At 41.7% G+C, this 26,809-nt stretch overlaps 1 protein-coding gene and 1 long non-coding RNA gene across 9 annotated transcripts in view; one reads left to right on the top strand and one right to left on the bottom strand.

Moving 5' to 3' along the window:
* The window catches only part of SH3BP2 (SH3 domain binding protein 2), a 64,705-nt gene that overhangs the window by 14,181 nt on the left and 23,715 nt on the right, over positions 1-26,809 (top strand). For 2 of the 5 annotated variants that reach the window (XM_045019522.1, XM_045019523.1), the window contains exon 2: positions 12,717-12,774. The exons of 2 other annotated variants lie outside the window; for them this stretch is intronic. Coding sequence is in view for 1 of the 3 variants with exons in the window: in XM_045019521.1 (XP_044875456.1) it covers positions 26,466-26,548 (83 nt within the window). In the remaining 2 variants the exon portion in view is untranslated. Of the gene's footprint in view, positions 1-12,716; positions 12,775-26,439; positions 26,549-26,809 lie in introns of those variants that run through there. One more of the 5 variants, XM_045019521.1, reaches the window with a different exon arrangement.
* Positions 3,960-26,809, bottom strand: part of LOC123371709 — a 56,925-nt gene continuing 34,075 nt past the window's right edge. The window contains exons 6-10 of one of the 4 annotated variants that reach the window (XR_006579914.1): positions 26,443-26,591; positions 21,744-21,939; positions 9,279-9,634; positions 4,412-4,530; positions 3,960-4,098 (exon numbers count right to left, since the gene is read on the bottom strand). This is a non-coding gene — a long non-coding RNA (uncharacterized LOC123371709). Of the gene's footprint in view, positions 4,099-4,411; positions 4,531-9,278; positions 9,635-21,743; positions 21,940-26,442; positions 26,592-26,809 lie in introns of those variants that run through there. The other 3 variants (XR_006579915.1, XR_006579916.1, XR_006579917.1) reach the window with 3 other exon arrangements.

Here is a 26,809-nt window from a genome sequence, read left to right as displayed (position 1 = left end):
ACATTGGTGGGGGGAGGTAGGGGCTAGGCACTTTGGGATATATTTACTTTGACTCAGGTTTGTGCACTGCGGTGTGGATGCCAGAGCCCTAGGTTTGAGCATGGGTCAGAAAATTCTTAACCTAGGGTTAAAATGCAATATAGACGTCAAGCCCAAGATTCCCTGATATGGGTCCCACTAACCCTAGGCTTACATTGCTGTGTAGACATACCCTTACAGAGTGAATACTTCCTTGTAACTGAGTACACTGCAGCAGCACTTCCTGACTAGAGCTCTGATTACCTGGTTCTCATTTAGTGCAATAAATCTCTAATACAGCAAGTAATCCTAACTCACTACAGAAAGACAGGCAGCATTTTGGAGCCTAACTCATTTTCTATAGGATTAATACCAGCAGCACTTGTGGAAGGCAGGATGGGGAAGCCCTGTGCCACCAGTGTCTGTATTGCTCTTTTTGCTGTCGCATGGGGATTTCTACTCGTTTAAACTCTGTATTTGAAGATTAGAAGGGATGGTGGGAGTTGTGGTACAAGACCTGACCTGAAAGATGATTAATGAGAAATAAGAATGAGGCTGAAAAGTGAAATACTTTTCAGGAGCTTGAGGTGTAGCCAAACACCATATAGGAGCTAGGACATGATGGGAAACACCCCCTTAAAAATAGGAAAATTTTGTTCTTGGGCATTAGCTTCAGGATTGCTAGGTCTACTACTTGCATAGTCCGAGTGAAAGGTGATTTTGCAGCATTCAAATCTTGCTGTATATTGCTGCACATATGGGATTTGGCTCGATTGGGAAAAGTAGTTGAGTTCAGATTGGGCTTCGCTCGTGTGCTAAATAATCCTGACCTAAACTTGACCATTTTCTCCAGTTTAGATGGAGAGTATCACCATGTTGTGCCATTTTTAGCTGGTTGAGTTCTAGCCTAGCTAACTGGACTGACAAAGTGCAACCTTGCATTTATGCTGGGGAAAATGGTTGTGTTTAGGTCAGGTGTAGCTAGCACGTTAGCTAAACCCAACCTAAACCCAACCAGTCTTTTTAATAGATTATAATGCACTAAGGCTAAGAATCAGTCCCTACAGGACCCCACTAAAAATACCCACGAGATTTACAATTGCATTCTAAGACCTATCATTTAGCCAGTTAGTGCATTAATTGTGTACATGCTGATTTTATATCGTTCTAGTTTCTTAATCAAAATGTCATGCAGTACCAAATCAAATGCCTTATAGAAATCTAAGTATATTACATCAGCACTACTGTCTTTATTGACCAAATTTGTAATCTCATCGAAACAAGATGCCAAATTAGTTTGTTAGGGTCTATTTTCCATAAACCCTTGTTGACCGGCTTTAATTCTTTATTAATCAAGTCCCATCCCAGTTATTCCATTATTTTGCTTGGGATTAATGTCAGGCTGACAATTTTATAATTCCCTAGGTCATCCCTTTTACTCTTAAATATTAGCACAACACTTGCTGTCTTCCCGTCTTCTGGAACTTCCGTAGCTTTCCACAACTCATTTGAAAATCAACATTAAGTGTATGTCTGCACAGCAATAGAAGACCTATGGCTCAGATGTGGCTGGCCCAGGTCAGCTGACTTGGGCTCATGGGGCTCGGGCTATAGTCTATAAAATTGTATTGTAGACTTTTGTGCTTGAGCTGGTGCCCAGACTATGAGATGGCGCAAGGAGGGAGGGTGTCAGAGCCCAGGCTCCAGCCTGAGGCCAAACAGCTACACTGCAATTTTATAGCCTGAGAGCTCTAGCCTGAGTCAGCTGAGTGACCTGGGCTCTGTAACTCAGTGCTGTGTTAAGCATATCCTAACAACCCAGAGTGCTCCTTAGCTGCGGCTTGGCTTCTTGGATCTAAATTATCTGGACCTGCTGATTTTAAAAATGTCTATCTTTTGTAGCTGCTGCTCACAGCCTCCTGAGTTACTGTTGGAATGGAAAGTGTTTTGTTATCATACTGTGACTATATTATCTGGAAAAAGAACAGGAGTACTTGTGGCACCTTAGAGACTAACACATTTATTTCAGCATATTATCTGGCTTTTTCCCAAATACAGAACAGAAATATTTCTTGAACACTTCTGCTTTTTCTTCATCATTGTTGACACTTCTACCATGTCCCTCTAATAACACCAATGCCAGTTGTAGGATTTTTTTTGTTCCTAACATACTTTAGAAAACTCATTATCATCTAACGCTGCTGGCAATACATTTCTACTTGTGTCCTTTTGCTTCCTTTTGCCAGTTTTCTACAATTACTAGTTTCTGATTTATATTCATTATTATCAAGTTCCCCTTTCTTCTATTTGCTGTATTTTTTAAGAGACAAGGTAGGTGAGGTGTAATATATTTTATTCTGTTGGTGGAAGGTACAAGCTTTCAGACTTCAAGGCTTAGGCTACAGTTTAAGTCGACATAAATTATGTCACTCACGAGTGTGAATTAGCCATCTCCCAAGCAACATATGTTATGCTGACTTAAGTGCTAGTGTAGACAACACTATATGGGCAGGAGAGCTGTGTGTAGAACGACTACACAGAGAGCTTACACCAATGCAGCTGCACCATAAGTGCTCTAGTGCAGTGGTTCTCAACCTTTTCTGACTACTGTACCCCTTTCAGGAGTCTGAAACCTGAGCTCTGGGGCTCAAGCCCAAGCCCCCGCTGCCTGGGGCTGAAGCGTGTAACTTAGCTTCACGGGCCCCCCCAGTGGCGTGGGGCCCTGGGCAATTGCTCTGCTTGTCACCCCCTAACACTGGCCCTGCGCTTGTGACCCCCCCCCAACCCATCCTCTGCAACACCTCCCTCTGGGGTAATGAAACCCAGATTGAGAGACACTGATCTAGATGAGTATCAGAGGGGTAGCCGTGTTAGTCTGGATCTGTAAAAAGCAACAGAGAGTCCTGTGGCACCTTTAAGACTAACAGATGTATTGGAGCATAAGCTTTCGTGGGTGAATACCCACTTCGTCAGACACATGTAATGGAAATTTCCAGAGGCAGGTATAAATATGCAGGCAAGAATCAGTCTGGACATAACAGGGTTAGTTCAATCAGAGAGGGTGAGGTCAAATTGATGTACCTCCTGGAAGACCTCTGTGTACCCTTGTTGAGAATTTCTGTAGCCATAAGCCACGGAGTTTTTCCTATCTGGGGAAAGAAATCAGAGTGAGTTAAATACAAGTAAGAACAGATAGTTAAGAATAAAGAGTAACGTGGTAGGCGGTCACTTGAGATAATGTGGCAATAAGGGTTAGATTGTTATGCAAAAGGAGTTTGAAGTGGGCCATTAATGGTTAACAGGCAGAGGTGGTGTGTGTTTCAGATTGTTGCAATGGGCCATGAAACCAGTGTCCCTTTTAAATCCAGGGTTTTTAGTGTCTAGCAGTGTTATCAGTTCAAGCTCACCTTTTGAAGGTGTTGTGCAGGTTTCCTTTGCAAACAACACTGCAAACATATTTTTAAAAAAAGTATAGGTGCTTTCACTTCTTTTCTAAGTCAGGTAGGTTTTTTTTTTAATCGGTATGGCCTTTTTTCCCAATTGTGTGATGGCACCTTTTTAGGCAGCTAGTAAAATGTTCTTAAACAGTTCCCAATTACGTTCACATTATTATCTTTAGATTTTCTCCCAACTGATTTGACTCATACTTGTCTTCAGCTTTGTGAAATTGACCATTTTAAAGCACCAAGTATATTATTGTTAAGACAAACCTATGCTGTGTGATTTAGTGATTGGCCTTATAATAATGCATAGAGGCAGCCTTAACTCTAAACAGCTTTACAATGAGGTGATTAATCATTCTCCATCTTCGTGTTGTGTTAACATAGGATTTTGCATTTAATTTCCTTGTTTCTCTCTTCTTTTGTTTTAAAGAGAATCAAAATAATGAAGAGGAATATTTGGAAAAATATTTCACTGAGTACATTTGACTTAATTTTTATGTTTGATTTTCAACCAGCTGAACAAGCTTTTGCCCCAGTGGGGTGGGAAATCTTTTTTTCTTCTGTGCTGAAATTCTGCTCAGGGTCCGCTGGTAGATGCAGCACTCCTTGCACCAGCTTAAGAGATTCTGCAGCAGATCTGAACAAATTAAAAAGTGAACAATTAGTCAGCGGTTTTTATTTAATTGGATAGTAAATTGATTGATTTTTACTCTTTCCCCCCATCCCAGAACGCTAATGTGCTCCAGAATTTTATATTTAAAACTCAAAACTGCTTGTAGAAATTTTGCAGAGAAGGGGGAAGAGAGAGAGAAAAGAGCTAAAAGTTTTGGCAGAGGAGACATTTGGGGCTTTTGGCTCCTTGGAAAAGGCATAGGGGGCCATTTAGATTTTGGAAACCAAGCAGGTGGTTGAGATTTTGGCACAGAAAAGGGAATGAATCTCCTTTTTACCTCCCATTTGTGAAACAGCACAGAGTTGATTTGAAACTTGTGAAAGAGACTTTGAACTCTTATTTTTTTCCATTCCTGCAACTCTTGATAGCAGTCTGTTGCCCAGTGCCCTACTGCTCCTGCAACCAACAGTGGTAGGGTTAGTATATTGACGTGGCTGGATGTGTTTGTGCTAAAACAATGATCAGTGAGAGAGTTACAAAATATATAAAGATAACCTTGCCATTAGGATTCTGAGTTAATTATTCATTTATATGAATGGGGGCAGTTTACCTTTCTCAGAGCTATTGTTTTAGGCTGGCTGCAAACTCAGAAAGACAACTATGTATTAGTTCATATTTATTTTGTGATATAGAAGATTTTCTGCACAACTAAAAGTGCTAGAAACATAAATGTAAAGTGAATGTTTGGATTCTGAAGCACAACTCTGTAGCAAGGAGTCGGTTCGGCAACAAATTCCATGACTCAAGATATATAACATCATATGATTGCAAATTTTAAACTTGTTTAGTATTGGAGTGTTTGAACGTAATGAGTGTTTATGATTAGTGAAATTCTTCTAAAATATCTAAGAACCTTAGATTGTAATTCTTTCTTCTTATTTAAAGGTTAATGTGGAAAAATAACTTTAGTTCTTAACAAATGCATTAGAAAACTAAAATGTCTGGATAAGTCCCATTAAATGTGAGGGAGAAAAAGGAGGAGGGGAATTGGAAATTGATTAGACAAAATTTAGATATTCTTAATCTAGCGAAGTCGGCCTCCTCAGATCAAAAAATAGAGTAGCAGACAGTGGTTTGGCATGAACCTTTGTTTCCCCTTACCTATTTTTAACTTCAGCTACTGTACCAACAGAAACTAATCATCATCCTGGAAACAAATTAATCTTTTAATAACAAATATTTGCATATTTTCCTTTCAAAATTATTTCTACTGTCACTTTTAAAATCAACCCTTTCCCACTTTGACTGTTTAAATAGGCAGGATACGTCAAAAATTCCAAACTTTTGCTGAAATTTGTTACAAAATCATTAGGGGACAAATCTGCTCCTGAGTCCAGACCTATAACTCTCCTTAACTTCAGCTTGCATGCATCTGAGAGCAGACATTGGCCTTAAGACATTACTTCATAAACTTGAAGCTAACCCTTCAGCTTGGCTCCTCCTGAGGAAAATGTGGAAGGTTTAATCATTATTCTTGTGACAGTGCTGCTAGAAACTGAATGAATTATTAACTTGACACATTGCTTAACAAATAGATCTGTTAAAAATTTGAGAAGTAGTCCAGTCTTTTTTGGACTGGAAGGAGTGTGTACAGCCTGTTTCTTCTGCATTACTCTCCTGGTCACAGATTTGGTCTGTATTACAGAGATAAGGGCTTGAGACCACCTCAGATAATTGCAGCTTTATAGCACCTTTCATCCTCAAACACTTGGGTATGTCTTCATTGCAGTTAACCCAGAGTCTTACTGGTGTTGTTCCTAACCTGAATCCACACACAAACCTCTCACCCAAGTTTGGCATTGCTTTCAATTGGGGCTAACTTGCTTGACTTCAGGCTATTCACAGAAGTTGGAGTGGTGCTTTCATTTGGGCTGGTAACCGGCCCACTTTGCAGTGAGGGTGCAGGCTAAATTACTCACGTGCTGATAGTCCTTCAGTGCCATCCCACAATTCCTTCTGTGTGCCCAGGTGGATAGATGAGTTCTCCCACAATTCACTGAGAGAATTGTAGAGTGGCTCAGCTTACTGCAGCACAAAGAACCTTGGGATATACCCCCAGAAGCCTGTGCAGCACCAAAGAGGACAAGTGACTCAGGGCATTGTAGGGTGGCTGCTTTCAACCAGGTGCCAATTACCCAGGCTACTCTTCAGTCAAGACATACTCTATGAAGACTGGTTTCAGAATGGTAGCCGTGTTAGTCTGCATCAGCAAAAACAACGAGAAGTCCTTGTGGCACCTTATGGACTCCTCGTTATTTTTTTTTCTATGAAGACTGTCCCTCATTTGGAAACTTGGTTGACCAGAGTTAGACACTTGAATCTGTATTTAGGCAAACAAGTAAGTGACCTGGTTTGCAGAGGTGCTGAGCATCTGCAACTCCTAAGTGCCTAACTAATCAACCAGACGTGAACATTTTGAGCTCTTCCCTGTAATTCAGAAGTCACTGACTCAGTCTCTAGTAAAATCTCAGGTATGTTTTCAAAAGCATTGCAGACAGTTCTAGCTATGCAATTTTCTGGTTGGAATGGGATTTAGTCATCTAAATCAGTGGTTCTCAACCGGAGGTAAGCGTACCTCTGAGGTATGCAGAGGTCTTCCACGGGGTACGTCAGTTCATCTAGATATTTGCCTAGTTATACAACAGGCCACATAAAAAGCACTAGCGAAGTCAATACAAACTAAAATTTAATGCAGAAAAAATGAGAAAGTAAGCAATTTTTCACTAATAGTGTGCTGTGACACTTCTGTATTTTTATGTCTGATTTTGACATAGACAAGAAGTTTTTAATTGAGGTGAAACTTGGGATACGCAAGACAAATCAGACTCCTGAAAGGGGTATAGTAGTCTGGAAAAGTTGAGACCCACTGATCTAAACCTCTGCCTGATTCTTTGAGACTATGCCTCCTATGTCAGGCTGTTAAAGGGGCAGGTACATCATCTGTTGTGGGATGCAGCAAATCTTTTCCAGTCCCTGCTGCTGCAGATATGGAAACTAATCTTTGACAGGCTGCCCATCTGTAGGTAATGTCTGCCTGGGGACTTGTGTGGGGATATAAGGAGAGCTTAGAGAATTCCTCTCTCCTCTCCCCCACCCCCACTCCACCCCACCTTACAGATGCTACAAAACTGTTTGAAATGGGCAGCAAACTAAAAGTTAAGGAAGTGTTAGACCTTTGAGAAACAGATTTTCTGGATGAGGAGCAGGTAGTACAAAATGGAGGAGATGTAGTAACTAGTATAAGTAGCTATTTTATTTATTTTAATGTTTGTGAAAGATGCTGGATTGTGTACCCTGGAACCGTACTCTGGAGACATCAGAGAGAAGAGTTTGCTCTCATGGGCTGCTCCGTTGGTACTGCCAACTAGGCTATTGTGACTGGGGTCCTAGTGGGGAGCCAGCTGTGGTCACTCAATTAGGGTGAACTGCAAAGAATGGGGCAGACAATCCCCCATAAAGCTGGTGGATATTCCAATACTTAGATTTACCAAAACAGCTTCTTTATTACCTTACTGGTTACTTAGAAGTCCAAACAACACAGTTCCCTTAAAGTGATCCAGCCTCAAGCCTCCCATCCAGGTACCCACGTCAAATATGATGAAAATTTCTGTAAATCTTATTTCTTCATATAAAAGAAAAGGTTCTTCCAGTCCCAAAGGATCGGACACATTACCTCCCAGGTTAATCTATATTTCAGATCTTACCCAAATACACGCTACAGCCAATTCTTATTAACTAAACTAAAATGTTTTAAAAAACAAGAGAGGGAGAGTATGGTTAAACGCTGTCTCTATGTATATTAATAAGTTCAATTCATTGAGATGCACATTCATAGCAGAGCTGGTGAGCTTTGTAGTTGCAAAGAGTTCTTTCAGAAATAGTTCATAGGTTTATAGTCCAATGTCCAATATCACCTTCAGGGAGCACCAGCACAAGTGGGACCTCAATCTTGCGACTTAAACTTCCCCTGATGAAGCTTAAGCAAATCTGAGATGACAGAATCAGGACCCAAGGATCTTTTATACAATTTCATGTATTGTGACAAGTTGGGATTTCTTTGGGGAACAAATGGTAATTAGGATGACTTAGAAGGAGGTACTTAGCTATACTAATTAACATAAGGCCACTTGCTTGTTCCTCCACCATTCACAATACATGTCAAAGAGAGATGAATACTGAGATATCCTGTGTTTACAATTCATTTAAATGCTAGGCTGTTCTTCTGACCTCTGAATTATCAGAATACAGCATAAACAGGGACTGTTGATTATATTGTTGACCCTATTCATACATATGAAAAAACACAAACATCATCTCCCCACATGTCTTTTGAGGGTTATTTATTTTGCAGGATGTTTAACCCTTTCTAGCCATGTGTCACAGCTACCAGTTAGCGCTAGTATGCTCTGCTAATTATTATTGTAGGTGTTTGGGAACTGGACTGAAAATCCAGTCTCACTTCATGTAGTCCACAGTCTAGCTAGCTGTAGAAAGTACAAGGGAGTTAGATAAATATTTGATTTGTGGGTTTTGGAGGGAATCCTTTTGATACATCTGATAAGTAAACCACAGAACAGATGTAGCTGGCCTGTCTGATATTCTCCAGTAGATATAACTTCCCTTTTTTCAAATATCTATTGGACGTCTTAGTGGAAATCACTTATCTTGAAATCTGTTTTTTCAGAGAACATCTTCGTGATGTGGAAAATCCTTTCCCAGCACCCAGTTTCAAGTAAATCAGGTGCATGCCCACAGGGACAGAAACTTTCACTGCTGCCCTCAGGCCACTGCTAAAGGGCACAGCTACTCGGCAGGTGGGCTTGCGCACTAAGCTTTAGCCCTAACCCTTCTACGGGAGAAAATTGGGCTGCATAGCTGTGAACCTGCCCAGCCTCAACCCCCCTGCGCACTGAGGTGCAGGTAGCTTCCTGTGCCATGTTCTGACAAGTAAGGGATCTGCACCCCTTGTGTGGGCAGCTCCCCAGCACAATGTGAGTGCATACGTTCCTGTCTCCTCTCCTAAAATAGCCCCTTCATTCCCTGATCAGCCTAGTCGCTCTTTTCTGTACTTGTGCTGATTTGAATTCATCTTTCTTGAACTTCCATGAGCAGAACTGAACACAGTATTCCAAATGAAGTCTTACCAGTTCATTGTACAATGGCATTAATACTTCTCTATCTGTACTTGAAACCTCTCATTTGATGCAGCTTAGATCCGATCCCATTTGCTTTTTTCACAGCCGCCTTATGTTGGTAGTTCATGGTTATCCTGTGATTGCCCCTCACATCCAGGGTTCTCTCCACTTCTGTCACTTCCAACTGAGGAGCTCCCAGCTTGTAGCAAAAATTGTTATTGGACCCTAAGTGCATGACTTTGACCTATTGAGTTTTATCCCATTTCTGTCACTCCGGTCTTCAAAATCATCCAGATCTTCCTGTTTAATATTCTGATCCTCATCTGTTTTGATGATGCCTCCCAACTTGTACATCTGCAATAAGCCTGGATTTAAAAAAAGTGAAAATAATATATAATTCCCCAATTTGCTGTCAGATTTTAGTTCTAAAGTAGGTCAGATTAGGGCATGAACTACTTGACAGCAACCCTTTTAAGGTCAGTGTTGTATTACTTTTCTTATTTGTATTATAGTATTTACCCCCCTTCCAACTTCAGACTTCCTTTATCCCATCCAGATAAACGAAACCAGTTGCAATTATTAGCCTTGCTCATTTGAGATGGCTGTTTCCAAGGGAAATCTAATACACACTTGTGTTTTGTTGATGTAACTGACTTTTCTAAACAAATTCTGCTTTCATGCTCCCAGGCAGCCCACTGACTTCACAGGCATTGGCACAGGCTATAAGTGAGGATAGAATCTGGCCCTACTAAGGGTATGGCTACACTTGCAGCTGTACAACGCTGCTGCGGGAGTGCTCCCGTGGCAGCGCTTTGAAGTGTGAGTGTGGTCGCGGCGCCAGTGCTGGGAGAGAGCTCTCCCAGCGCTGCAGGTACTCCACCTCCCCGTGGGGATTAGTTTACAGCGCTGGGAGCCGCGCTCCCAGTGCTAGGGCACTGTTTACACTGGCGCTTTACAGCGCTGTAACTTGCTGCGCTCAGGGGGGTGTTTTTTCACACCCCTGAGCGAGACAGTTGCAGCGCTATAAAGCGCCAGTGTAGCCAAGGCCTGAGTTCTTAAAAACTTCTGGTAAACTTAGTACAAATTTTTCTCTCCACTCACCCTTCTCTCTTTCTCATGTAATCCTTGGGGCACAATAAATGTAGGACTGTCATGATTTACACTGCTTTCTGTTCTAATGAACCTTTGCATCCACTAAAGGGTTGAATCAGAATCTAGTGCAAATAATTTTAGACTGTTGTCATGATCCATGAAGAATTATTTCCAAGATTAACAAAAGCAAGAAAAATCAGGCATTGCTTTGCAACTCCTGCAGTATGCATGCCAACTGCCAATGCCGCTAGCTCGCTGGGGTGAACCAAGACAGCTATAGGGCAGAGACAAAAGGGAACCCTGATTGAGAGATGAAAAGGAAGAGCAATGAATTAGGTTGATTGCTTTCCAGTGTAGCATTCTGAAAGTGGGAAGAAAACTGTCACTTCAGAGGGATGGGTCTTTAATGACTTTCATTATATTGGGAAATCAAAACAAATTATCTGGACTTGAAGTAAGTAGATTTCCCACCCCCCTCCCCAAGTGAAAATAAGTCGTGTGTGTGTGTGTGTGTGTGTGTGTAAAAGATATATATCTACAAACACACACCCATAAGAATCCGTGGAGTTAACACTAGCATTAGCTGGGGAAGAGACATGTAGAAGATATGGGGCTGATCTTAATTGAATCCTCTTTCTCTTTTGCTTGCATGTGAAGAGAAATCATTCTTGTCCTCAGGGTTAAAATGCACTGGCAGCTGCTTGCATCCAGACTAAATATGGTCCATCGTCTGGTCATGGCTTCCAGAAACAAGTATCTGTGCCACAAGGCTAGCGATATCTGAGTCTTTAAAATTGTAACCCCAGTAGTGTGCTGCTACTCTTCTTTTTTTTTTTTTTTAAACTATGCTCTTGATACTATTATAATTATGTACAAATTCAATCAGAAATACTGTGATCAGATTTCTTAAAGCTTTAAATTCATGCAAATATTTTTTTCTGTTAAATGTAATCAAATGTACGCTGCAGTATTGTACATGGAATGTCTATTCCATCTTTTTAAAATAAATCTTTAGCATCAAAAGAATAGGTCAGTTTTGTGCTAATACTAGCACTTGGAGCTCAATACTGTTCAGGAGGGGATTTTAATAAAAAAATAAATAAAAAGCCCCACTTCCCACTTAGGACTTTCCAACTCTAAAATAAGCTGCAGTGTCATTGAAAGATCTCCCCTGATTGATCCCTTAGTATTCAAGCAATGTTATATGCATTTTTATAACTCGTACAGTAGAGCAAACTAGTTTCACAGAATTATAACTGTATGCAGAGTTATTTTAAATGGGAGGGGAAAATAGTAGCTTCCTCACCTGCAAAAATCCCACTTACTGCTGTCCCGTACAGTGGAATCCCTTTCAACCAAATATTTCATCTGAAGGTAAATAAAAACCCAGTATCCCAAACTTAAGCAAAGAAACACATGAAGGAGGTAGAGGCTGCCAGGCTCTGCTGTTGAAATTCTTAAACACAGGCTGCTGGTGACTCTTCTGTTTCTCCTCTTAAACACCCAGTGGCACCTTATCCCTATGGAATGTAGTAGTGCTCTGTCTTTAACCCTAACTTTAACTCTGACTCTTCAAGATATTTTTGAAGAGTGTAAGTATTGTGGCATATTATTTATAATCAGATTACTACAGTACCAAGATCCTTCCCAGATTAAGATTAGCCCATTCTGTAAATTCTTTTTGGGTGGTTTGAGTGGCAGTGTGGTCAAGTGGTTTCAGGGCCACCCAGAGGATTCAGGGGGCCTGGGGCAAAGCAATTTTGGGGGCCCCTTCCATTAAAAAATCCTATAGAATACTGTATCCTATAGAATACTGTATTCTTGTGGGGGCCCCTGCAGGACCCGGGGCCTGGGGCAAATTGCCCCACTTGCCCCCTCCTCTGGGCGGCCCTGAGTGGTTTGGGCAAGTGGCTGGATGGTCAGGAAACCTGGGGTGTGTTTCTGGCTCTGCCACTGACCTGCTGCTCTGTGGGAAAAGCACTTAGTTTTTCTGTGCATCAATTTCCTCTCCCACCCTTCAATCCTGTCTGTTTAGATTAGAAATTCTTTGTAACTGGTAGTCCCCTTCCCTAATATGCCTGCACATTGCCTAGCACAATTGGGGCCCTGTGTAGGCAGTACTGTAATATAGAAAATAACATGCAGAAGTAGATAATGGTTTATTTTTTAAGTCACCTGTTCCTAGTTAAAGTTTCCAAATATGAAGTCTAATTTCTATACTGTAGCTTTGCATCTCTGTTCAGAGAGCAACACAGTCTAATGCTGTGCAACAGTACATTTACAATGGAAGACTACCCTTGTTGATATTTTTTGTAAGCAGAATTAAAAAAATATTTGTTTCATTTTCTCTCCCAGGGTCTGACAGAAGTTGAGCTTCCTCCTTGGTGCTGGGTGCAACAATCTGCCTGCAGAGGTAAAACTTGAAAAATAAAGGAGTACCAGTATCTACCAGGAGAGGGGCTAATCTCCACCTCCTGTGTATCGGTGACAGGATTATATGCTTTCTAGTGAGGATGGGGGAAGGAGAAAGTGGCTCACTAGGTTTATTTAGTATGTAGTTAAATAGTTGTTGTTTGGAACAATAACAGTATTTATAAAGTATCAGAGGGGTAGCCGTGTTAGTCTGGATCTGTAAAAGCAGCAAAGAGTCCGGTGGCACCTTATAGACTAACAGACGTATTGGAGCATGAGCTTTTGTGGGTGAATACCCACTTTGTCGGATGCTCATGCTCCAGTACGTCTGTTAGTCTATAAGGTGCCACAGGACTCTGCAGTATTTATAAACTTTCTCATTGCATCTGTTTGCTGGTAGATATTTGAAAAGATGTTGTTATTGATAGGCTTTATTTTTTTTCTTTAAATGGTACTCTAGGGATCTTCTTTTAAATGATTTTTATTCAGTATCTTTTCTACTCAGTTATTTATTATGTTTTTGAACAAACAATAGACACAACTCCAACATCCCAGATTTTCTTAAAATAGAAACTAATGAAACCCTGTTTCTATGTCCTGCACGTTCTCCTTAACAGACCCAGGGCTACCGCTGCAGAGGTGCTCGAAGTTTGTACTAGAGAGGTTTTCAACGAGGGAAGTGCACATGCTTCCTGCTTCCAAAATGCCTTAGCATCAGGAACAGCCAGAAAATAGTAAACACAAAAGTATGCATGGATCCCAGAGTGTTTCGATTTCTTCACAATTTTTGTTGCACTCTGATAATCTGCAAATTCCAAGATTTCCTTAAACATATAAAAAAAATCTTTCCATTAGGAAATACATAAAATAGGTTCCCACAGCAACTCTACCTCACTGCACACTTGTATTAACTGGGGTTCCTTTTTTCCTGCTTAAATAGATTTTATGACAAGCAATAGGTCCTAAAATATGAGGGATGTGGAGTGCAGCTGAGCTATTGTTGATTTTAGAACCATCATTTCTGCATTTTCTGAATCTTTGTGTAAAATTCGCATGGTCATTTTTTTGTTTTGTTTTTTGTTTTTATATAGTTAGTAAAATTGACACTAAAAGCCAGGTAAATTCTCTGTTTTATTGATAGAATAGACAGACTAGAGTCTCAATAACAAGAAGGGAGTTTCAGCTGCTTGCTACTCAGTTGTCCATAAGCAGCAAGGCAAGCTAGAATTTTTGTATATGTTGCAGACTTATACAAATAAAAGTATTAGCTAAGATGTCAGTCTCAAAGCAAAAACCAGTATAATTGCTTTTCCTGCTCACTCAGCTCCATATCTGTTGCTTTTAAACTTTGGAACGCCTGAAGTAATAATGGATCTTCAAAGCCCATTTATTTTCAAATTTTCAGTTCAGATCTCTCACACTGTTCTGCAAAAACTACGAGGAGTCCAGTGGCACCTTAAAGACTAACAGATTTATTTGGGCATAAGCTTTCGTGGGTAAAAAACCCCACTTTCCTATGAAAGCTTATGCCCAAATAAAACTGTTAGTCTTTAAGGTGCCATGGGACTCCTTGTTGTTTTTGTGGATACAGACTAACAAGGCTACCCCTCTCAAACTGTTCTGTTTATTAAAGCTGACAGCTTAACAGCTGTTGGCTTAAATACTGTTTCAGATTTAAGCAGAATTAATTGTATGGTCTAAGCGCAGTTCATAGATGAGATCATCTGCGTTACCCACAACCTATAATTGTAAACAGTTCATTGCAGGCTAGCCTACTAGTAGAATTGCTTCAGTTATAGCATGTTACAGTCAGTGCTGAGAGCTCTAGCCAAAAAAAAAAAAGTGTTTGAGGAAACTCCCATTGCAGCTGTCTGCAGTGCACTCGCTGTCTGTGGGCTGAAGAGAAATAGGGCATTGGTGGCTGCAAGCTGCAACTCCATTTATCTACATAATTTTAAATGTCTTTATTTGCTAAATGTATTTGGTACCCTAAAATCACTTCATAATGATTTCAACTAGCCCTTTAGTTAACAGCCATGTTTATAAGCAGGTATGTATAACAGAAGTAGTTACAGGGGGTAACCTAGGGTCAGACACTTGTGAATGGGAACAGATGGAAATTTCGATTAGCTAAGGGGGCCTCACGATTGTAAGGAAATGATGCTTTAAGATGAGGGGCTAAAATCTTTGGGGTAAGAACTTCTTTGCCTTAGAATTAAGGGTCTCAAGTTAAAGAACTTGTTGCCAGTGAACTAAAGATCTTGTAATGAAACTAAAGCCTCTCTTAGGTAGAGGAATGTTCCTGACTGTATATAATTCTACATAGTGATTCTTGTCTCTTATTCTCCAATTGGTTACTTGGGCTTTATAACGGAGCACTGTGAGAGACACTTGCTGCTCACTGTGCTCCCTAACATGATGAAGATAGACTCCCAACAGCAGATGTATGTCCCAGGATTATTTTTCCTAAAAGCAGTGTTGGAATATAGATACGGTTTTTCTGGGGTCTTAGAAACAAATATCGTACACTGAGGATTTGGGGAGGGAGGGAATCAAACTTTCTGAAGAGTCTGCTTTTTTTAAGGACTTATCTACATGGGAACATTTTACTGGTATAATTATACCAATATAGTTAAATTGCTATAGTTTTCCTGGTATGACTCCCTGTGTGGATACTCTTATTGTGGTATAAGAGTGGGGTTTTTTTAGCTTAAACCCCTTCCAACGTGACATACGATAAACCAAAAAAAAAAAATCCACTAGTCTTACAATTGAATAAAAGTGCCTACACAAGGAGTTATACTGGTTATTATGTTATTACAGGTTAGCTTTCCCATGTATACAAGCTCTTAAATGCTTGCCCAGATCCCACTGATGCATGACAACCTGTTAGAGTGCAGTGGTGGTCTGCCAAGTTACTGTGCTGTGATACTTCTATTTCTCTTATTGTGAAGATAAATTTATTTGTGAAGAGCTTTGATGTAAATTGGGCAAGGTTGATCTGTGAATCAGTCAAACTCAATTAAAATTAGTTTTCTTCCTTTTTCACTTGACACATGAATCTTCATCTGCGGCATGGTCATGTCTAAAGCTAGTTAGTGCTGGCCTGCTTCTCAGAGGTTCCAATCACACACTAGTCTGAAATTTGTTCATAGCTCAGGTAGAGGGGGAGATAGACCTGACTTTTTTAAATTGAAGTAAAATATCTTCAAAGTTGCTGTTGCTGCATCCTCTACAAGACTGACGGGTTTCCTCAGGCTTTTTTTCTGGCTGAGGGGAGTGGGGGAATGACGGATTGGGGCTTTGTTTTGAGTGAAGGGACTGGAGCTCATTTGGGTTGGGGAAGGTTTTGCGAGAGACCTTATTTTCTATTTTTAATTGTTGATATGATTTTCACTCTGCAAAGTGTCTAGAAAATGCTGATGGGGCTAAATAGAAGTAAATCTGAACAAATAAAGTGCACAAGTGGAATTCATGTGAGCAAATCCCATTGGATGGAATAGGAACTGCACTTGCAGCGTGCATTGAAGAAGTGGGTATTCACCCACGAAAGCTCATGCTGCAAAACGTCTGTTAGTCTATAAGGTGCCACAGGATTCTTTGCTGCTTCTACAGAACCAGACTAACATGGCTACCCCTCTGATACATGATTATGATGTGCTTTCTACTGTTTACCGTGACTGAAATGGCCAAACTCCATTTTAAGGCTTGGAATTCTGGGAATGTACAAGTTTCAGATCACTTTTAGGTTTCACTGGTGTCATACTGTAAATTACTGGGACAGATCCAGTCCTGATGTAAGCTCACCAAAGCCAGCAGACTTATAGAAAGAGGGAATTTAGTCTCTTGTTTTATTCTCTCTCTCTCATGTAATGTCAGTACAGACACGTAGCATGGTTATTAAAGATACTCTACAGTATTAATTCAGGCAGCTGACTTTTTCCTGGGGCCTGGAGAAATTAGCACTTAAAAAAATAAGAGGTATTTTCATTTCTTGCTGCTTTGTTCATTCGCCTGCGTGACCTGTTGCAGGGCTGCGTAGGTCTGCACTCGGCCACACTCGGTGCTTCCTGTAAATTGGTCAGCAAGAGGAAACTGCTTGCAGCACTGCAGAGCCCGCTCAGCACGGTGCTGCGTCTGGACTAGAGAACTAACACCAGCAAGGGCAGCACAGTGTTAGGGATGTATATCTCATTGCTCTTGTTTGCATGCACCTGAGGTAGAGGAAGAATGGGTTTTGACTGGGACAGGTAGAGAGTGAGGAACTCAGAAGAATCAGGGAAGGATCTGATTAGATATCTCAATTAGATAACTATCACCCCATCAGACTCAAAACCAAATTCCACATTTCTGCTGCCATGAAATTCAGATGCCACTTGGTTTGTGATATTCTGTCTGCGGTCTAATTCCCTGATTGAAATCTTGAAGTACTAAAGGGGTAAAATTTTAGTTAATCCTTCTGGATGAAATTCTCCCCTGTGCAGAGTCAGCATGAAGCCTATGAGCCCCTGGAGTCCTACACTGAAGAACTGAGTCTTAACAGTGTGTAAATTAGGGGTCCCCAACGCGGTGCCCGTGGGCACCATGGCGCCCGCCGGAGCATCCACGTGCACCCACCTATTGGCCGCCGGACAAGCAGCCACCCAAATGCCGCTGAGAAGTGGCAACGTCAAGAAGCGCTACTGCCGAAATCCCGCTGATGGCGGCGTTTTGGCGGCGACGCCTCTTGACGTTGCCGCTTCACGGCGGCATTTCGGCGGCTGCTTGTCCGGCGGCCACGGTCCTCGGCGGCTAGTCATCCAGCGCCCGCCCCACAGAAAAGGTTGGGGACCACTGGGGTAGACCTTGTGCTGGCCTTCTTTGTGGGGGTGAATTTCACTCTTTGTGCAGAAGGATGTATGTAAAAGTACTCCCCGTCTGTTTCCCTGGGGTACTGCTACATTCTTAAAGTTGCCAAGTTTGAATTTTCCCTTGTTAATCTATTTCAGGAAGGTTTCAGAGTGGTAGCCATGTTAGTCTGTATCAACAAAGAGAACGAGGAGTAGCACCTTACTAACAGATTTATTTGGGCATAAGCTTTCGTGGGCTAAAATCAACTTTTATCAGCCTTCCCATTTATGGTTCTAAAAGGTACGATGATTCTGATCATTCCTGTGCTGGGAAATGACACACGTTCAAACTGCATCTTCTCCTCCAGAATCAGGAACTGTGTAAGCATTCTTATCTAGTTCCTCACGCTAACCCCAACGCCTTCTGCAGGAAACAGTTTCGGTTTTGACTGCACTTTCCCCCCCCTATGAGTAGCTCCACAGAATTGAAAATCACCAAGAAAAATCCAAAGAGGATCTTGGAATTTGAAATGAGAAATCCTTTTGCAATATGTGTCTGTGTCTGCCTTGAGTGTGGAAGGAGGCTGGTGGGGAATTCAAAGAGAGAAATAATGTGAACCAAGTAGTTGCTAAAGGAATATGTTCTGGATAAATGAATGGGGATTGAGGTGGGAATGTGGATACCGGAGACCAGCATGTTGTAGTAGCAAAGGCAGGAGTAAACTGAGAGAAGCTCACACACTTCTCCCTAAGAGGAGGAAAGGAAGGGACTTAAAAAAAAATAGAATAAAATAAAATTGTAGAGCAGTGATTTTCAAACCTTTTTTCTGGCAACCTAGTTGAAGAAAATTGTTGATGCCCATGACCCAACGGAGCTGGGGATGAGGGGTTTGAGGTGTGGGAATGGCTCAGGGCTGGGGCAGGGGTTTGGGGTGTGGGATGGGGTCAGGGCCCTGGGACGGGGCTAGGGATGAGGTGTTTGGGGTGCACGAGGGGGGCTCTGGGTTGGGGGGGGCTCAGGGCTGGGACAGGGGATTGGGGCATGGGCTTACCTCTGGTGGCTCCTGGTCAGCGACGCAGCCTGGGTGCCAAAAGCAGGCTTCCCGCCTGTCCTGGCGCTGCAGACCGCACTGCGCCCTGGAAGCGGCCAACAGCAGGTCTGGCTCCTGGACAGAGGCATGCAAGTGGCTCTGTGCAGCTCCCGCCTGCAGGCACTGCCCCCCCCAGCTCACATTGGCCGGTTCCCGGCGAATGGGACTGTAGATCCGGTGCTTGGGGCGGGGGCAGTGCCTGGAGCCTTGTGGGCCCCTCCCAACACACACACCTAGGAGCCGGACCTGCTGCTGGCCGCTTCCGGGGGTGCAGCGCAGTGTCAGAACAGATAGAGAACTAGTTGCCTTAGCCGGGCAGCACCGCCGATGGGATTTTTAATGGCCTAGTGGAGGTGCTGACCAGAGCTGCCGCAACCCAGTGTCTTATATTCCACAACCCAGTACTAGGTCGCGACACACAGTTTGAAAACCACTGAAGAGAATTAAATGACAGGGTTTGGTAGAAGCTTGGATGTGGGCTGCAGAGAAAGGGGATGGAGAAGTGTGGCACGGAAGTGTTGATCCTGGGTTAAAGGAGCCTGGTGGTGATATATCGATGGTGATGCAGAGAACTTGGGAGTAAAGAGGAAGTCACTTACATCTAAGGTTGATAAAAATTGATTTTTTAAAACAACTTTTGGGTTTTAAAAAAAATTTAAATTGTATTTTATTTAAATCCAAATTTATTTTTAAAAAATAAACTTATTTAAAATTAAATTTGAAATTGACTACTTATGTTAAGGCCTAAGCTTACTATCTATTAAAATCATTTAAATTAAATACACAAAATGTTAAGCAGCCCATATTTGCTGCTAAGTTTTAAAGAAAGTCGAACTCCTGTACTGGTGGAAGTCACTATCGAAGTACCTGGAACCAGAGTGTGGTGAAGTGCGAAACCAGCTTTTGTCAGTGGTAGCCTCTTCTGCAGGTGCACAGTGAATATTTTCTTTATTTCAATTTATTCAATTACACCTCTATCCTGATATAACGCTGTCCTCGAGAGCCAAAAAAATCTTACCACGTTATAGGTGAAACCGTGTTATATCGAACTTGCATTGATCCGCCGGAGTGCGCAGCCCCGCCCACCCGGAGCACTGCTTTACCGCGTTATGTCCGAATTCATGTTATATTGGGTCGCATTATATTGGGGTAGAGGTGTGGTTAATTTCAATGATTAGTTCATTCAAAGTTAAGAAACCGACTGGGAACTGAAAAAGCAGGAAAGCTTGTTTTCCTCTTCCAAGCAATGAATAAAATCTAGTTGTGACAGGATTTACTATTTCTAAAATCCTGAAAGACATTATGACCAGAAAAAATTGGTTCTATTCACTAACTACAGGTAATACTTCCTTTTTAAATAAATCCGTTGTTTATCAAAGCACATATAGCCGGCATTTTTAAGGTGGTTTTATTTAATAATAAAATTTAAAATACTGTTTCTGTGCATTTTTAAAGGAAATTCAAATTCAAAGTAAATAGTGCTTGGTGCAAATAGCAAGTAAAAAAGTACTCACCACCCTAATAAATATAGAATGCATTATGCACCATTTGCTAACATAATAAAAAATATGAGGCCTGGTCTACATTGGGGGGGATCGATCTAAGATACACAACTTCAGCTACGAGAATAGTGTAGCTGAAGTCGACGCATCTTAGATCGAATTAAAATTACTTCGCGTTCTCGCAGGACTAGATTGACGGCCGCGGCTCCCCCGTCTAATTTGCTTCTGCCTCTCATACTGCTGGAGTTCAGCAGTCGACAGGAGAGCAATCGGGGATCGATTTATCGCGTCTACACTACACGCAATAAATCAATCCCCGATAGATCGATCACTACCCGCCGATCCGGTGAGTAGTGTAGATGTACCCTAAGTTAAGCTCTATAATTGCTTAATTGTGTATAGTTAGTTATAGTGCAGGAGTGACCAAATTTACTGACCCTCCGAGTTGCATACAATACTCTTCAGAAGTTTGAGAGCCACAAGACACGCACAACCTACCCTGTGGGACACCTGCTGTCAGGGCATCTGCTCGAATGCCCCCTTCTTTCCCCTCCCCCCCACCGGGCTAAAGCTGTTAGACCCTCCCTCCCTTCAGGGCAGAAGCCCCTAGTCCCACCACCCTGCTGCAGGTCAGAAGCCTTGAGCTCCAGTCTTGTAGCTGGAGATTGAGGGGGTGTGTGCACATGGGGGTTCCGGGAGCCGCACTTTAACTGTAAAAGAGCCGAATGTGGCTCACGAGCTACAGTTTGGCTACACTTGCTATAGTGTATCCTCCTAGTCAGCAAAAAGAAGGACCAAATTTAGTGTAAAGACTATATTTTGTTGCAAATCAAATGTTTTAATGGTCACCAACCGATAAGAATAACCTCTTTAGAAAAATAACTAAAATGTACAAATGCAATACATGATTAAAACTGATAGTTTAAATCAAGATTTCCTACTAGCTGATTTAAATCATAATTTAAATTGGTTATTTTAAATAATCCAGCCTGTTTATATCCACTCTGATTTGGAATTGGTGAGATGTTGGAGAGACATGGAGATTCTGCCCTTAGCTTTATCATACTGTTGTTTGAAGGAGGTTTAAACTGGGATCTACCTTGTATTGTATGTAGAGTAATATAGTGCAGTATAGTGGTTAGAGCAAGTGATTACTACTCAGGAACTGCAGTGCTTTAGTCTTATCTATGTTACTGACTCCCGATGTAGTTTTGAGCAAATAACCTCTCCCTCAGGAACCTGATCTGTAAAATAGGGTTACTTACTGTGACAGTCTGTACCCTTATGTACACCCGTTTTAAAAGACTATGATAACTTTTGTACAAAGTATGCCTTGTGAGGTGGTATATGAAAAAATCATAATTTGCTGATCATTATTGTACTTAGTAAAATGTGTGGCAACATTGTGTGTAAAGTTATAGGATTCATCTGTACGTTATTACTAGACATGTTCCAAGTATGGGAGAAGCAGCCACAAACCAGTTCCCCAGAGACAAAAGGCTAGCCAGTGCCTCAGGTTGGTGTTAGCAAAATCAAATGGACCATCACCTGTTTAAGTGCCCATTCTTTGGCAGGAAAGAGGATGTGAGTAATCTACATCTTGGCAAAGAAACAGCTGCAGGTTCCCAACCACACAGACTTTCTGTCTCCTGAACCTCAGCTGGAGATGATTCTTGATGAAAAGAAAGCCATAAGATGAGAGAGGGGGTACCCCAAATCATTCCTCCCATGGCATCCACCACATCTGAAGAACAAAGGAAACAGCTTTGGAGTTGGGGAGAGATCCTGACTGAAAGGAATTCAGTCAGTAAGACTGCTGTAACATGTAGTGAGACAGAACTTACCTTTAAATTCACTTACCTTGTTAATTTAGGTATTAGTTGCATTTTATTTTCTTGTAACCAATTCTGACTTTTATGCCTCATTACCTGTTATCACTTAAAATTAGGGCTGTCAAGTGATTAAAAAAAATTAATTGTGATTAACCACGCGATTAAAAAATTAATAGTGATTAATTGCACTGTTAAACAATAGAATACCATTTATTTAAATATTTTTGGATGTTTTCTACATTTGCAAATATATTGATTTAATTACAACACAGAATACAAAGTGTAAAGTGCTCACTTTATATTTATTTTTATTACAAATATTTGCACTGTAAAAAAAAAAAAGAACTCGTAGTTTTCAGTTCACCTAATACAAGTATTGTAGTGCAATCTCTTTATCATGAATGTTGAATTTACAAATGTAGAATTAAGTACAAAAAAAATAGAACAATGTAAACTTTTAGTCTATAAGTCCACTCAGTCCTACTTCTTGTTCAGCCAGTCACTCAGACAAACAAGTTAGTTTACATTTGCAAGAGATAATGCTGCCGCTTCTTGATTACAGTGTCACCTGAAAGTGAGAACAGGTCTTCTCATGACACTGTTGTAGCTGGCGTCCCAAGATACTTATGTGCCAGATGCACTAAAGATTCATATATCCCTTCATGCTTCAACCACCATTCCAGGGGACATGCTGATGGGTTCTGCTCGGTAACAGTCCAAAGCAGTGTGGACCCACGCTTGCTCATTTTCATTATCTGAGTCAGATGCCACTAGCAGAAGGCTGATTTTCTTTTTTGGTGGTTTGAGTTCTGTATTTTCCGCATCGGAGCGTTGCTCTTTTAAGACTTCTGAAAGTATGCTCCACACCTCGTCCCTCTCAGATTTTGGAAGACACGTCAGATTCTTAAATCTTGGGTCGAGTGTTGTAGCTATTTTTCGAAATCTCACATTGGTACCTTTGTGTTTTGTCAAATCTGCAGTGAAAGCGTTCTTTAAAATGAACAACATGCTGGGTCATCATCCGAGACGCTATAAAATGAAATATATGGTAGAATGCGGGTAAAACAGAGCAGGGGACATACAATTCTCCCTCAAGGAGTTCAGTCACAAATTTAATTCACACATTATTTAACACGCGTCATCATCATGGAAGCATGTCTTCTGGAATGGTGGCCGAAGTATGAAGGGGCATATGAAAAATGTTCAGCATATCTGGCATGTAAATACCTTGCAATGGCAGCTGCAAAAGTGCCATGCAAATGCCTGTTATCGCTTGCTGATGAATAAGAAGAGGGCAGCATTTTCTCCTGTACATGTAAACAAATTTGTTTGTCTTGGAGATTGGCTGAACAAGAAGTAGGACTGAGTGGACTTGTAGGCTCTGAAGTTTTACATTGTTTTGTTTTTGAGTGCAGTTATTTTTTGTACATAATTCTACATTTGTAAGTTGTACTTTCATGACAAAGAGATTGCAGTTAGTACTTGTATGAGGTGAATTGAAAAATACTATTTCTTTTATTTTTACAGTGTAAATATTTGTAATAAAAAACAACATACACTTTGATTTCAATTACAATGCAGAATACAATATATATGAAATATAGAAAAATATCCAAAATATTTAACGAATTTCAATTGGTATTCTATTGTTTAACTGTGAGATTAAAACTGATTAATTGTGATTAATTGTTTTGAGTTAATTGTGTGAGTTAACTGTGATTAATAGACAGCCCTACTTAAAATCTATCTTTTAGATAAAGCAGTAAAACAAGTTTATTAACTACAAATCAGTATATTTGGATTCAGGTGCTTGGGGAACTCCATTTGGGATAACAGGATTTGTGCATAATCATTTTCTATTAATAAAATGAAGGGCGTTATGTGAGCTTGTATTGTCCTGGAGAGAGCTGGGCAGTACAAGATGTACATTTCTGGTAATTTGCTGGTGTCTCTCTGCAGTGTAATTCATAAGTGGCTGGCTATAGCACTCATATAATATAAATGGGAGTAACTTACTTGCTGGAGGTTGTATGTGAGCAGACCAGGAGTGGTAACTCTCACAGTGAAGCAGTGTAAAAGGCACCCCAGGTTGTAGAACTGAGGGGACGCAGCTGTTCATCAGTCCAGATTGTACCCTGGATAATGTTACACTTACCTACCTCCCACTCTAAATTCTCTCTAAGCTGTGCGGCCATATGGGTCGCGCAGCTGCCTATTAAGCCTCGCGTAGGGGCTCAGGGCTGTGGCGGGGAGAGGCGCCCCTCCCCACCAGCCCTAGCACAGACCTGCCGCAGCAGGGAGAGGCACCCCTCCCCACCTACCAAAGTGTGGACCTGCAGTGGTGGGGAAATGCACCCCTCTCCGCCAGCCCCAGCGGGGACTTGCCCCAGACATGTTGTGGCCATGGGAGAGGATCCCCTCCCTGGGCCTGGGCCCACCGGAGCTACCAAAGTCGGAGAGAAGCTGCAGTAAGAGGGCTTGGAGGGGAGTCCTCTCTCCCCACCACAGACCCGGGGCAGCCTGTACCCCAACCCTCTGTCCCAGCTCTGAGCCCTCACCCCCCGCACCCCAACCCTCTGCCCAGCCCTGAGCCCCCTCCTGCACTCCAAACCTCTCATCCCTGTCCCCACCCCAGAGCCTTCACCTCCCCTTATGCCTAAGCCCTGAGCCCCCTCCCACACCCTCACCCAGAGCCCTCATCCCCCCACTCCCCAACCCTCTGCCCCACCTTTGAGCCCCCTCCCACACCCCACAATCTGAACCCCTCGGCCCCACCCCCACAACACAAATTTTATGTGCACCAACATGAAGGTGATGTGTCACACATCACCTCCATATTGGTGCATATAACAAAAGTCATTCCACACATGGACATAAAAAATTAGAGGGAACACTGCTCCCACTGTGAGGTTTTGTTAACCTTTGTGATTAAGTCTAGAGACATTAATAACTCACCTTCAGGGCTCTGCCCCAGTGGTACTCAACCTTGGGATTGTGTAGAGGTGTCCAATACTTTCAGCCACCCTTACCTATTCCTTATTACTAAGTGAGGGGAGGGGTCCAGGCAAGGTGGAAGAAGGACTTCAGGTGGTATCCTGGTATGGAAAAGACTGAGAACTGCTTTCCTACCCAACACCACCCCTATCAGTATCTCAACCTAGATTATTTCCTCCTTTTCCTACAGCCTTTGTTCTCCTTAAGCCATGCACCTAACCATACTATTTGTAGCGTTTTCCTTTTTCCATATCATTCCTTGTGCTTGGAACCTCTCCCCTCCCCTTTTGGGACATGGACTCGTATGTTCTTAAAACACACATCTTCCTTGAAACCCGTTGGTTCTGATCCACCAAAACAGGTGAAGTATGCAGTACACAGCATATCCCTCTTTAAAAAACTTCTTGTCCTCACCACTCTGAACCGTGCTAGTCAGCTATTGTATTATGTGGCTTAAGTGTGCTTTCTGACCTGTGGTGGTGCTTAATTCAGCCTGGTTAATTCCCACTGACATCAGTGGGGCATGTGAATTTTTTGCATCTTTATAATTTAATACCCGCAGTTAAAGGGGCTATAACAGTATAAAATAGTGGTATTTTATATATCATCCTCATGAGCTGATGGCCCTTAAATTATAGAATTTTGCCTTTACATTATAAGCTCCTTGGGGAAGGGTTTTGTCTTCCTCTATGCTTTGTATAAGGTGAAGCATGCTGGCAGTATTTAAGATACTCCTACTATCATAGAGGGTGAACTTTCTGCATCGGTTTTGTGAGTATTTAACAAGGCGGCTGTCTGTAGTTCCTTTGGTTGAAAGAAGAGGGTCAGCCTCAGGTTGCTTTGGGGAACATTAGAGATAAATATTTAATCCGTTCCGCTATTATAAACCCCCAACATCTGAAACATTTGCTTCTGTTCATAAGCGCTAAGCAATCATTCTGAACCAGGCTTTCACTAGAGTGTAAACTCAAGCATACAATCACCGACCCCCCCTCCCCCCAAAAAAACCCTTCCTCTTTTTAATCCTCCATTTTCCCATGAAAAAAGTACCAAACCAGCTGTAATGGAAAATTCTCTCCCTTTTTGGCTAGCTGCCTGCCACAGGTTGAGATTTTTTGTAAGTTTCATTTTACTACCTCTCTGGCGAATCAGGAAATCTGTGATAGAGATAATGCTGCCCAATGACTCCTGGAAACAGGAAGCAGCACACACAGAGACCCACACAGCCAACAAAAAAGGAAGCAACTCATTGCTGAGGCGTCTCATTTGACCATACTGCACTGTGTGGAAGAGTCGGGCAGGGTTTTTTTCCTCCTCTTTTTTTTTTAATTTAATATGAAACGTGAAGCTGCAGCAGCAACTGTCACAAAGATATTTAATCAATAGGTGCACACTAGGGGGAGATATGCTGACTTCCTTACCTGAGGCGGATTATAAATGGCTAATGGCTTCATCTGTACAAAGGAAACGCTCGTTCGGTGCCACGTTCAGTAAGAAACCTGTGTGCCAGTCAGATCTTGTCATCAGGTTAGTATGAGTTTGTGGTTTGTTAATGGTCTTTTCCTCTTACCTACATAAAGAGTAAACTAATAAGATATTATATCCTGAAAAGAATTCTCTTTTGTTCTTGACTCTTCTATGTGGATTAAGAATGAATCAGTCTTCATTTAAAAAAAAACGGGTCAGGGGGAATGGGGAAGGAAAGCACTTTCCTGAAATTAAAAGCCAGTCAAGACAGTATGTGCACATTAAACATGTTCATAATTGAATGCTTTGCAGTGGGATTCA

The sequence above is a fragment of the Mauremys mutica genome, chromosome 5 (genome assembly GCF_020497125.1).
Source record: "Mauremys mutica isolate MM-2020 ecotype Southern chromosome 5, ASM2049712v1, whole genome shotgun sequence".
In the NCBI taxonomy this organism is placed as follows: domain Eukaryota; kingdom Metazoa; phylum Chordata; order Testudines; family Geoemydidae; genus Mauremys; species Mauremys mutica.
This window is presented reverse-complemented; position numbering and strand designations above follow the sequence as displayed.